The sequence below is a fragment of the Heloderma suspectum genome, chromosome 2 (genome assembly GCF_057233095.1).
Source record: "Heloderma suspectum isolate Gila_16-S chromosome 2, 16-S_ref, whole genome shotgun sequence".
Taxonomy (NCBI): Eukaryota; Metazoa; Chordata; class Lepidosauria; order Squamata; family Helodermatidae; genus Heloderma; species Heloderma suspectum.
In genome coordinates, this window is record NC_139459.1 from 28,099,984 (window position 1) to 28,111,912 (window position 11,929).

Genomic DNA, 11,929 nt, shown 5'->3' on the forward strand with positions numbered 1-11,929 from the left:
TGACGGTATCCCAGCTGAACTGTTTAAAATCTTGCAAGGTGATGCTGTCAAGGTGATGTATGCTATATGCCAGCAAATTTGGAAAACACAAGAATGGCCACCAGATTGGAAAAAATCAACTTCTATCCCCATACCAAAAAAGGGAAGCACCAAAGAATGTTCAAACTATCGAACAGTGGCACTTATTTCACATGCCAGTAAGGTCATGCTCAAGATCTTGCAAGGTAGACTCCAGCAATTCATGGAACGAGAATTGCCAGATGTACAAGCTGGGTTTCGAAAAGGCAGAGGAACTAGAGAGCAAATTGCCAGTATCCGCTGGATAATGGAGAAAGCCAGGGAGTTTCAGAAAAACATCTATTTCTGTTTTATTGACTATTCTAAAGCCTTTGACTGTGTGGATCATAACAAATTGTGGCAAGTTCTTGGTGGTATGGGGATACCAAGTCATCTTGTCTGCCTCCTGAGGAATCTGTATAATGACCAAGTAGCAACGGTAAGAACAGACCATGGAACAACGGACTGGTTCAAGATTGGGAAAGGAGTACGGCAGCGTTGTATACTCTCACCCTACCTATTCAGCCTGTACGCAGAACACATCATGCGACGTGCTGGGCTTGATGAATCCAAGGCTGGAGTTAAAATCGCTGGAAGAAACATTAACAATCTCAGATATGCAGATGATACCACCTTGATGGCTGAAAGCGAGGAGGAGCTGAGGAACCTTCTGACGAAGGTGAAAGAAGAAAGTGCAAAAGCTGGGTTGCGGTTAAACCTCAAAATAACCAAGATTATGGCAACCAGCTTGATTGATAACTGGCAAATAGAGGGAGAAAACGTGGAGGCAGGGACTAGGCGCAAAGATTACTGCGGACACTGACTGCAGCCAGGAAATCAGAAGACGTTTACTTCTTGGGAGAACAGCAATGACAAATCTTGATAAAATAGTTAAGAGCAGAGACTTCACACTGACAACAAAGGTCCACATAGTTAAAGCAATGGTATTCCCCATAGTAACCTATGGCTGCGAGAGCTGGACCATAAGGAAGGCTGAGCGAAGGAAGATAGATGCTTTTGAACTGTGGTGCTGGAGGAAAATTCTGAGAGTGCCTTGGACTACAAGAAGATCAAACCAGTCCATACTCCAGGAAATAAAGCCAGACTGCTCACTTGAGGGAATTATATTAAAGGCAAAACTGAGGTACTTTGGCCACATCATGAGAAGACAGGATACCCTGGAGAAGATGCTGATGCTAGGGAAAGTGGAAGGCAAAAGGAAGAGGGGCCGACCAAGGGCAAGATGGATGGATGATATTCTGGAGGTGACGGACTCGACCTTGGAGGAGCTGGGGGTGCCGACAGCCGACAGGAAGCTCTGGCGTGGGCTGGTCCATGAAGTCACGAAGAGTTGGAAGCGACTGACCGAATAAACAACAACAAAGAAAATGAAGTTCAAGTGGCCCTTTCAGGCTTGTCATGGATGTTAGCACTTCTTGAAGTTTCTTGAGCACCAGTTTCGTGGGATGAAAGTTAAGTAAGTTCTGATTGAAATGGAAAATGTCTCGAATTGAACACAGAAGTAGAAGTAGCATAGTGTCTTCTTACTGAATGAAATGTCCAGTAAGTACTTTGTGTTATATGCAGGTGGCATCTTGATCAGATTTCCATTGGGTTGAGCTTTTGGGCTGGATACAGTATGTGTTCATATGAAAATACTTATCAGGATAGTGCACAATCATGTTTCTCTAGAGGAGATGTTTCTTCATGCATAGGCCAACAAGCCATGCTTTCTTTGTTTTTGTTTTCTAGCAGCTGTCAAAATGCAGTGCACTAGTAATGTATTAACCGATGTCATGAGATACGTGCACTTAAAAAAGGGGGGGGGGCATTTCCATCTGTCATCTTAATTATATTCCAGCTGAAAAGTAAGCAGAGTTTGGCAGATAAGGAGGAGAAATGTCTCATTCAAGCAGTAGTGTGACTAGTGTGGGATGATGGAAGACTTATACTGGGCACAGCCTAGACAGTGAGCATTAAAAAAAAGCCTGTCCCTCAAGAATTGAAACCCTATACGATTGAAAAATACCAGAGATAATGGTAAAATTAAATACTTTGAATAAGATGCAAAATTGGCTTGAGATTGCCCCGAACACAACATGATAGGTGTTCTAAGGTCTTTGCTGGCTTGATTAAAGGTGCTGGTTTTGTCCTTTAAAGCCCTACACATGCTGGGACTGGATTCTCTGAAACACTCTCTTCTCCCACATTAAGTAATTAATTAATTAATTAATTAATTTAAAGGGGTTTTTAAACCCATCTTCCAGGCCGCACTGTCCCTTCACAGGGTAGCTTACAAGATGCTAAAACACATGAAAAGACCATTACAATTTTAAAGGAAAAACAGCAGCAGCAGCTAAAAATTTCTCAGGCACAGAATGATTCAACCAAGTGTAGACTGGAATATGTAAATATTTCTTTATTCCACATAGAGTTTAATTCTACCTTTCTATTACCTATGCACTAATCAGGGCGGCTTGTAACAATTTAGAATCACAACCATAAAATAAAAACAGATTACATTTAAAGTTTAAAAAAAGAACTATAGACATATATGGGGAGATCACAGATAAAGCATAACCTTTACATAAAATAGCAAATACTTAGCAGGCCAAATCCTGCCCAAATAAAAATGTCTTTATCAAATGGCAAAAGACAGCCAGAGAGGGGTGTTATCTGTACTTCACAGGCAAGAGGCTGCACAGTATTGGTGCAGCCACTGAGAAGGCCCTGTCTCTTCTTGCAATGAGCCATGCTTCCACCCTAGGTGGGACACAAAGAAGGGCCTCTTCTTCTGATCTGGGGAAGCTGGCAGGATGTATGGAAGAAGGTGATTCCTCAGTTATCCTGGACCCAAGCTATTTAGGCCTTTAAAGGTAATTACCAACACTTTGAATTGGGCTGAAAGCAAATTGGCAACCAGTACAGATACTTCAGGATAGGTGGTCCCATCCTGGGGCTGATGGGAGTTGACGTCCAAAATATCTGGAGGTTGCCCTGCTGCGGGAGGCTGGTCCAAAGCCTACCAGGTAGTGATCTGTCCATGACAAAGGGATTACATACTGTTCCTCCATACCTAGATCACCCTCCTCCTATCCAGAACAACAACAAAATCCTGCTGTATGTATGGGCCCCAATATCATTTGGGACAGCACCATAATTACCATGGGGGCCAAGAAGTCCTGAGCCATTCCCAACAACATAGTCTCTGCATGGAGATAGGTAGGTAGGTAGGTAGATAGATAGATAGATAGATAGATATTTAAAAGCCAGCAGTGATGTGACCATATCTATCTCCCTAGGGAGGGAGTTCCAAAGGTGTGGGGCCACTACTGAGAAAGCCCTACCCATAGTAGCTGCCAACCAGATTGCTCTTGCTGGTGAGCTTGGACATGTTCATACAGGTGTAGGCAGCCCTTCAGATAAATGGCTCAAACCATTTAGGGCTTTAAAGGCCAAAAACAGCACCTTGAATTGGGCCCAGAAACAAATATGCAGCGAAAGCATATAGGTGTAATATGATCTGAACCCCTCCTTCCCGCAAGTGTTCTTGCTGCTGTGTTCTGTATCAGTTGCAGGTTCCAACCCTCTTCAAGGGCAGTCCACATAGAGCACATTACAGTAATTAAACCTGGACGTAACCAAGGCATGTATCCCCATAGCTAAGTGAGTTTTCTCTAGGCAGGACCGCAATTGCCAAACCAGCCTCAGCTGGTAAAAAGCACTCCTGGCAGCAACACCACCTGTACTGTGCCGAGTCCAGCAGCAACTTCCAGGCTGCATACCTGGCCCTTCACGGGGAGTGTGACCCATCCAGAGTCAGGTCTAAACCTCCATCCATATTACAGATTTCCCAACCAGCAGTACTTCTATCTTACCCGGATTAAGTTTGAGCTTAGCCTGTATCCATCCCAATACTGCCCCTAGGCACTGGTCAAGGGTTTCAGTTGCCTCCCTGGGGTTTGATAATGAAAAATAGAGGTACAGTGTACCAGCGTATTGATCCAGTGCCAACACCTCTGGATGACATTCAAGTCTTTAATCTGCCTTTCTTCCTACAGTGTTCATTACTTAATATGGAAGGGATAAAAGTAAAACAATTATGCCCAGGTTTTCTTCTCTTCTCCCTGCCCCCTCCCCATTTTAAGGGCAATCATGAAGTTGTCCAGTTTTGCAGAGCTCCTGTTTAATCATTATTCTTCTTTAATACCCTTTTAGGACTCAGCCAAAAGCAGTTTTTGCAGAAGTGGAATCAGACGAAGATGAAACAGATGACAAGCCAGAGTGGAAAAAACGTAAAATTTGAAGAATTCAGATTGGAGGAGGCTCATAAAGGATTTGGGACAAAGTTGAACTCGTTTTCCTTATGCAAGAGAAGTCAAATTTCTGCAAGCAAAATTACTTTCATGTGCAGGGCTATTTACACCAATTTGAAAGACTATACTCACCATAGAGTGAAGTAGAATAATTTAGCATTAAGTCTACATTTTGTAAAGGGAGCGAAGTTCATAAATAAAAGTTCTTAAACTTTGATTTCTTTAAAGCCTATGTGGTGGTGGTGGTTTTTGTTTGTTTACTATACTAGATTATCCTTGACATAAAAGAAAACTGATGCTATACATTTGTCTTACACTCTCATGACTTTTCAGATGTGGTGACATTATCATATGAAGACATTGAGGAAATAAGATATTTGCAAGTACTGACTATCACCTAGAACAATTTAAGTTCCATGTTTGTTTTTAATAATTTTATTTCACACACTTGCTTTTAATATAGTGACTGTTTTCTGATATATGTTTGCAATGTGCATTGTGAATTGTACAGGATCTTATATTATTGACAAATGCATTTATTTTCAGCTATCTATAATAGAAGAGAATATTTCTAAACAGATGTCTCTAATAGAAATGTAGAGTCTCTTTTTCTAACAACAGATGTTTTTTTCAATCCAATTAATTGTTACTGTGTACTGCGAGGCAATAACATCTTGCTGCCTATGCATTCCCTAATCAGTAGGGACATGCCTTTGTCCCTGATTTTGTATATATTTGCTGATAATATTAAGCTCTGGAGTGTGGTAGCAACTTCTATTATACAAAAATACCAGTTTTAACACCAGGCTTATTGTTTCATGAAAGAGTGATTGTGAGAATCTGGTGGGGGGGAGGGGTACAAGAAGAAAGACCTTGAAGCCCACTGCTTACCTCCAGAGGAGGTCCTTCTTGCCCTTATCTCAGGGTTAAGAAGAAGGTCTCATCACTGGGACTTCTTCAGTGCCTTATAGCCAGAAAATTCCGTGTTCTCCCCAATCCCCTCTCAATCCTGTCCCGCCCACTGAAGGAGAAGAGACCAAGAGAGAGAGGATCTTGTTAGCAAGAAAGCACCTCTTGGTAAGTTCATGACTTACCACCAAGTGTTTGCTGCCCATAAAGGCCCCTTCCAACCCTACTATTCTATGATTCTATGAAATTTCACCCTGCTGTCCTCCCTGGGTTCCAGTGTGCAGCCTAGAATTGCACAGCCTGCTTTGTCCCCAGCTGAGGGTAAAGCTTTCCTGTCTCTTGCAGCCCTCAGTCACTGCCATCTCCTTTCAGCCTTCAACACTGCTGCAGCCTCTGCCATTGATGAGGCCACAGAGAAGGTGGGAAAGCATCAGGCAGCCAGCTGCCACCGAGCCACTGCCACCCCAACCGTGTTTACTTCCAGTTGGGTCAGCAGAGGCACAGTGTGGAGGCATGCTCCAGCTGAGCCCAACTTCCCACAATTATGTTTATATGTTCTTTGAAGGATATTTCTAAAAGGTCCCAGAGGACCTTTTAAGACAGACAGCATCAGAAGATAAACAGGGAGGTGCATGGCCATCAGGAGAAGCTACACAAATTCTGTGGTCCATTATACTAACAGGCCCTTAGATCAGGGTGGGCTGCATGCATCCCCCTTGCCTTCTGTGTGACCCCCACCGCCACCAAAGTTGCTGCAGCAGAAAAAATTATTGGCACTTCGCTGCTGGAATTTGGCTGTGTGGCACAAAAAGGGCCTGTTTAATTTTAAAACCAAGCTCAATAGGCCCTTTTTTGCCTGTAACACACTGCCCATTTTTTGTGGCACAGCAGTGTCAGGCAGGGATGCAGCCCCAGATGAGTTCCAGAGGAAGGGACAAATTGACCCCCAGACACCCGGAGGTTCCCCGTCCCTGCCTTAGATAGTGTAACATATGCATATTGCATTGGGCTTGTTACAGTGGACCTTGTGATATTTGGAGTCTGAACTGATGTGATGGCATAGAATGTTATTCACAAACTTTCTGACTAGTGCTGGGAAATCTCCCTTCCCTCCAGACCCCCCAAAAAGCAAAAGAGGGAAAGCAGTTTTTCTTGAAACCCTCCCTATAACTCAGCTTTTCGCCCCGGCATAATTCTAACTGTTCAGGGAACAAATCTGTGGGGTTCTTTGCAGTCTCAGTTCTGTGAAGGAAGGCAATGTGGTGTAGTAGTTAGAGTGTTGGACTGGGACTCAAGAGATCTGGGTTCTAGTCCCCACTTGGCTATGAAGCTCACTGGGTGACTTTGGGCCAGTTGCTGTCTCTCAGCCTAACCTACCTCACAGGGTTTGTTGTGAGGATAAAATGGAGAGGAGGAGGACGATGCAAGAGGAGTTAAGGCACAATATAAATGTAATACTAAATAAAATAATAAAATAAATAAAAATGTCAGTTTGGGAATAAGCCTCTGCAGTTCCAGAACAATGGGTAGATTTGCAATCTTCTGCAAATGCCCCACTTAATATTGCCTCCTGGTATCCCTTTGACCCCTTTCCCCAGTCAGTCAAAGATGGAACCATGTGGTCTGAGCAATGGCAAGGCTTCTGAATTACCCCATATCTGCCAAGTGTAGTGCTACCTGTATTGGGTTCCCAGTGTGTCCTTATTCCCTCCCTCAGAACAATGTAAGTACGCACATACCAATCCTGCACAAAGCCTCCCTACTCCAGTGAGCATGGGAGAATGGTGGCTACTTCCAATAGGATGGCTTTATTTTTCAAGGCACATATTAGCCCTTTCCTGTGCCCTGGCTTGGTTTGGGAATCTCTGGTACAGGGTTTTACTCAGCTTGAGGAATACACAAAGTAGAAGATAGAAAGGGAAAGACGTGCTAATACCATACACTGCAACATACTATACCAGGCAAACGGGGCCGTCCCTGCCATTAGGCAGAGTGAAGCATTCACCTCAGGCGGCAGATGCTGGGAGGCAGAAGCAAGGTGTTGGAGGAAAGTCCTGTGTGCCATGTGGCCTGCTCTTCATCCCCTACATCAGCCTGCTGTCTTCAGGTGTAGTGGAGGATGCTGCCCCGTCATCAGTGTTAAAGACAGATTCATCTGCAAGTCCAGTTGGCTTGTGTGCATGTGATGGGAGGGGGCACCCTCTTGTTCTTTGCCTCAGGCAGTAAAATGTCTTGGGCCAGCCCTGAAGGTTAATCTTTTATTCCAGTAGCCATCCTGCTGTGCTTGTTGTCAGAACTGGTTTTGCAAGAGGGAATCTTCTTTTTCATTTGATAGACATTTGTTTAGAGCAAGGTGGGTTCCCTCCCTTTAAATATTTCCAATCTAGCAAAAGCACATGAGGGTTATTCAAGGACTCTGTTGACTCGGTTTGACGTAAATTCAAGGTCTCTAATTATGATTCTGTTTCTTAGAACATTTACACTTAATTCAGTTACCATAATTAGTGGTTCATCAAGTGTACTTTCTCTTCATTGTAAGATTTAGGATAGTGTCGTTTTCCCACAGACTACCTTCCAGCTGGATGAATCTTTGATTTAAAAGGCTGTATCACTTAACCCTGCTTCTTTGTTGATATTTGGCAAGCAGGTCTCTTTAAAGCCCAGAAAACAAGTTCCCTACTGCTAAAAGGGCCTGAAAGATGGGTTCACTAGAAATTCAAGTTTCCTTTTTACTTATTGATAAGATCAGCAAGAGTGCAAAGGAAACAGAAAGTTGGCGGAAGCCACACTCTTTCACATGCATCTACTACCTCTGGAACTCTTAGCGAAGTACTTGACCCTGCAAAGAAGATGAGAACCTTTTTCAGGTGTTCAAGAAAGTGTACAGCAGGGGAATAGCAGGTTCCACCTCTTTCTGAGCACACGTTCATTGACACATCTGCCATGTGCCTATGCACATTCACAATTAAAGGTGTACAGAATTATGCACGGTTTGGAGAAAGTGGATAGGGAGACATTCTTCTTCCTCTGTCATAATACTAGAACCGGGGTCATCCCATGAAGCTGATTGGTGGGAGATTCAGGACAGATCAAAGGAAGTACTTCTTCACACGGCTCATAATTAACCTATGGAATTTGCAACCACAAGATGTAGTGATGGCCACCAATTTGGATGGCTTTAAAACGGGGTTAGACAAATCCCTGGAGGAGACGGCTATCAGTGGCTACTAGTCCTGAAGCTACCTCCAGTACACCAATTGCTGGGAAACACAAGTGGGAAGGTGCTATCACACTCTTGTCTTATGGGTTAGGGTTTTCCAGAGGCAGCTGGTTGGCCACTGTGTGAACAGAATGCTGGAGGGGTTGGACCCTTAGTCTGATCCCGCATAGATCTTTTTATGTTTACACTTCTTCATGTGATCAGGGTTGCTCATAGAGGGATGCCTGTACATGTACAAGTATACACATGTTGCGGGTACGTGAAGGATGGCACATACAGCAAGGGTGGAGCATGATACCATAACGTTGCCTCCACCAATACACACCTTATGAGCATTCACAGAGGATCTCCAAACATCTGAAGGGGTTCTAGAAAAGGCCGTCGTGGTGGTAGCACATTTTCATGATTGTGCCTTCTAGGTGCAAATAACCTGTAGCCAAATACATCATCATCATCATCATCATCATCATCATTATTATTATTATTATTATTTATTACATTTCTATACCGCCCCATAGCCAAAGCTCTCTGGGCGGTTTACAAAAGTTAAAATTTTAAAATACAATATACAAAGTTTAAAATCCATTTACATAAAAGCACACAGATGATATACACAAACAACATATACCTAGAAACAACTTTCAACAGGCAGTCATAACTAAAGACACATCCAGGACCGATGATAACTGTGAAGCTCTTCCGATCAAAGCTACGACTTCCTCCATTCGCTTCTGTTTGCTGAAGTCAGTAGTGCCAAGGGATGAGCACAGGAGCATTCCCGTCTTCAGTTCTGTTCACTCAAGCTGCCGGTCCCATATGATATAGTGTGGAGGGAGAGAATCAGCAGCAGCCGCTGTTTCCAATTTCTTTACTCCTCAGGACCAGCAATGGCTCTGGAGACCAGCTTCAGCTGGATGGGCTTTTTGGGTTGCAGGAAGCCCTTGGTGTCCAGTTCCATGGGGATCGGCGTCTCTCTGCAGACTTGGAAGGAAAATTTCTGCAGCAAGTCCACCACAGCCACTTTCATGACCAGGAGAGCAAAGCGCATCCCAATGCAGTTCCTGGGACCGAAGGGCAGGAAGACGTACGGGTCGATGCTTTCCTTGTTCTCTTTACGGAACTTCTCGGTCCTGAACTCTTCTACATGCAATGCAAAAATATTGAAGACTAGTGGGAAATTGTATTGCTCTTCTAAAACTGTATGTGTGTATGTAATACACACACACCACTTTTCACCCAAAGCAGTTTATGATTAAAATCCATACAAAGGTGTAATACAGTTGGTGACGTGTGGTGGTGGTGTAAGGGCAGTCTCTTCTAGTGTTTGGCTGAGGATAATACAGTCCAGATTCCAGCCCATTTCACCCATAGGGAGGTGACAGAAGGAGCTGTCCAAGACTCAGGCTGGTTGATAGTAAGGATCTGGTGCACAGAAACAGTCCTTGCATTGATCTGCAGAATTTTCTGAGAAAGTTTACGCTTGTGACACCTATGGGAAGGCAAACCTAATCTTAATTCCCATCTATTGGAAGAAGTTAAAGGCCAAATTATGTAGCTAGAGCAAGAATAAATGAGCCGTTGTTAAAACTCTTGAAACAGCATATGAGAATGAGAATAATAAGATACGGAAAGCTAGATGGGCCATGAAATATGTAGCCAATATGGGAGGCAACTATTGGGATGATACAAAAAGCTTTGTCCAGTTTTTACCCTGCATCATCATTACGGTTCCACTTCCCAGATCATAGGTGGTCAAACATGAGATGGCAAGATTGAACATCGACATCTTGGGAATCAGCGAACTAAAATGGACAGGCATGGGCGAATTTAATTCAGGTGACCATCATATCTACTATTGTGGGCAAGAATCCCTTAGAAGAAATGGAGTAGCACTCATAGTCAACAAAAGGGTGGGAAAAGCAGTACTGGGGTACAATCTTAAAAATGATAGAATGATCTCACTACGAATCCAAGGCAAACCAACATCACAGTAATTCAAGTCTATGCCCCAACCACTGAGGCCGAAGAAGCTGAGGTTGATGGGTTCTATGAAGACCTCCAACACCTTCTAGAACTAACACCAAAAAAAGATGTCCTCTTCATCATAGGGGATTGGAATGCTAAAGTAGGAAGTCAAGAAATCACCGGGATAACAGGCAGGCATGGCCTTGGTGTACAAAATGAAGCAGGACAAAAGCTGATAGAGTTTTGCCAAGAGAACATGCTGATCATAGCAAACACTCTTTTCCAATTTCACAAGAGGCGACTCTACACATGGACGTCACCAGATGGTCAATATCGAAATCAGATTGATTATGTCCTTTGCAGCCAAAGATGGAGAAGCTCCATACAGTTAGTAAAAACAAGACCTGGAGCTGACTGTGGCTCAGATCATGAGCTGCTTCTTGCAAAATTTCGGCTGAAATTGAAGAACGTCGGGAAAACCACTAAACCGTTCAGGTATGACCTAAATCATATCCCTGATGAATATACAGTGGAGGTGAGGAATAGATTTCAGGGATTAGACCTGATAGACAGAGTGCCTGAGGAACTATGGACAGAGGTCCGTAACATTGTTCAGGAGGCAGCAACGAAATCCATCCCAAAGAAAAAGAAATGCAAGAAAGCCAAGTGGCTGTCTGATGAGGCTTTACAAGTAGCTGAGGAAAGAAGGGAAGCGAAAAGCAAGGGAGAAAGGGGAAGATATACCCAACTGAATGCGGAGTTCCAGAGAATAGCAAGGAGAGACAAGAAGGCCTTCTTAAATGAACAATGCAAAGAAATCGAGGAAAACAACAGAATGGGAAAGACTAGAGATCTCTTCAAGAAAATTGGAGATCTCAAGGGAACGTTTTGTGCAAAGACGGGCATGATAAAGGACAAAGAAGGCAGGGACCTAACAGAAACAGATGAGATTAAGAAGAGGTGGAAAGAATACACAGAAGAACTATACAGGAAAGATCTGAATGTCCCTGATAGCCATGATAGTGCGGTCACTGAACTTGAGCCGGACATCCTAGAGAGTGAAGTCAAGTGGGCCTTAGGAAGCATTACTAACAACAAAGCTAGCGGAGATGACAATATTCCAGCCGAGCTATTTAAAATCCTAAAAGATGATGCTGTTAAAGTGCTGCATTCAATATGCCAACAAATCTGGAACACTCAACAGTGGCCACAAGACTGGAAAAGGTCAGTTTACATTCCAATTCCAAAGAAGGGCAACGCCAAAGAGTGTTCAAACTACCGCACCATTGCGCTCATTTCACATGCCAGCAAGGTGATGCTCAAAATCCTACAAGCTAGGCTTCAGCAGTATGCGAACCGAGAACTACCGGAAGTACAAGCGGGGTTTAGAAGAGGCAGAGGAACTAGAGATCAAATCGCCAACATTCGCTGCATCATGGAGAAAGCAAGAGAATTCCAGAAA

The 11,929-nt window shown here is 43.6% G+C and overlaps 1 protein-coding gene across 2 annotated transcripts in view; it reads left to right on the top strand.

The window, feature by feature from the left end:
* The window catches only part of WDR70 (WD repeat domain 70), a 183,854-nt gene extending 177,076 nt beyond the window's left edge, over positions 1-6,778 (top strand). Inside the window, exon 18 of one of the 2 annotated variants that reach the window (XM_084833092.1) lies at positions 4,276-6,778. In XM_084833092.1, the coding sequence (XP_084689218.1) occupies positions 4,276-4,363 (88 nt within the window). In that variant the 3' untranslated portion in view covers positions 4,364-6,778. The remainder of the gene's footprint in view (positions 1-4,275) is intronic. The other variant, XM_084833093.1, reaches the window with a different exon arrangement.
* Positions 6,779-11,929: the final 5,151 nt, after the last annotated feature.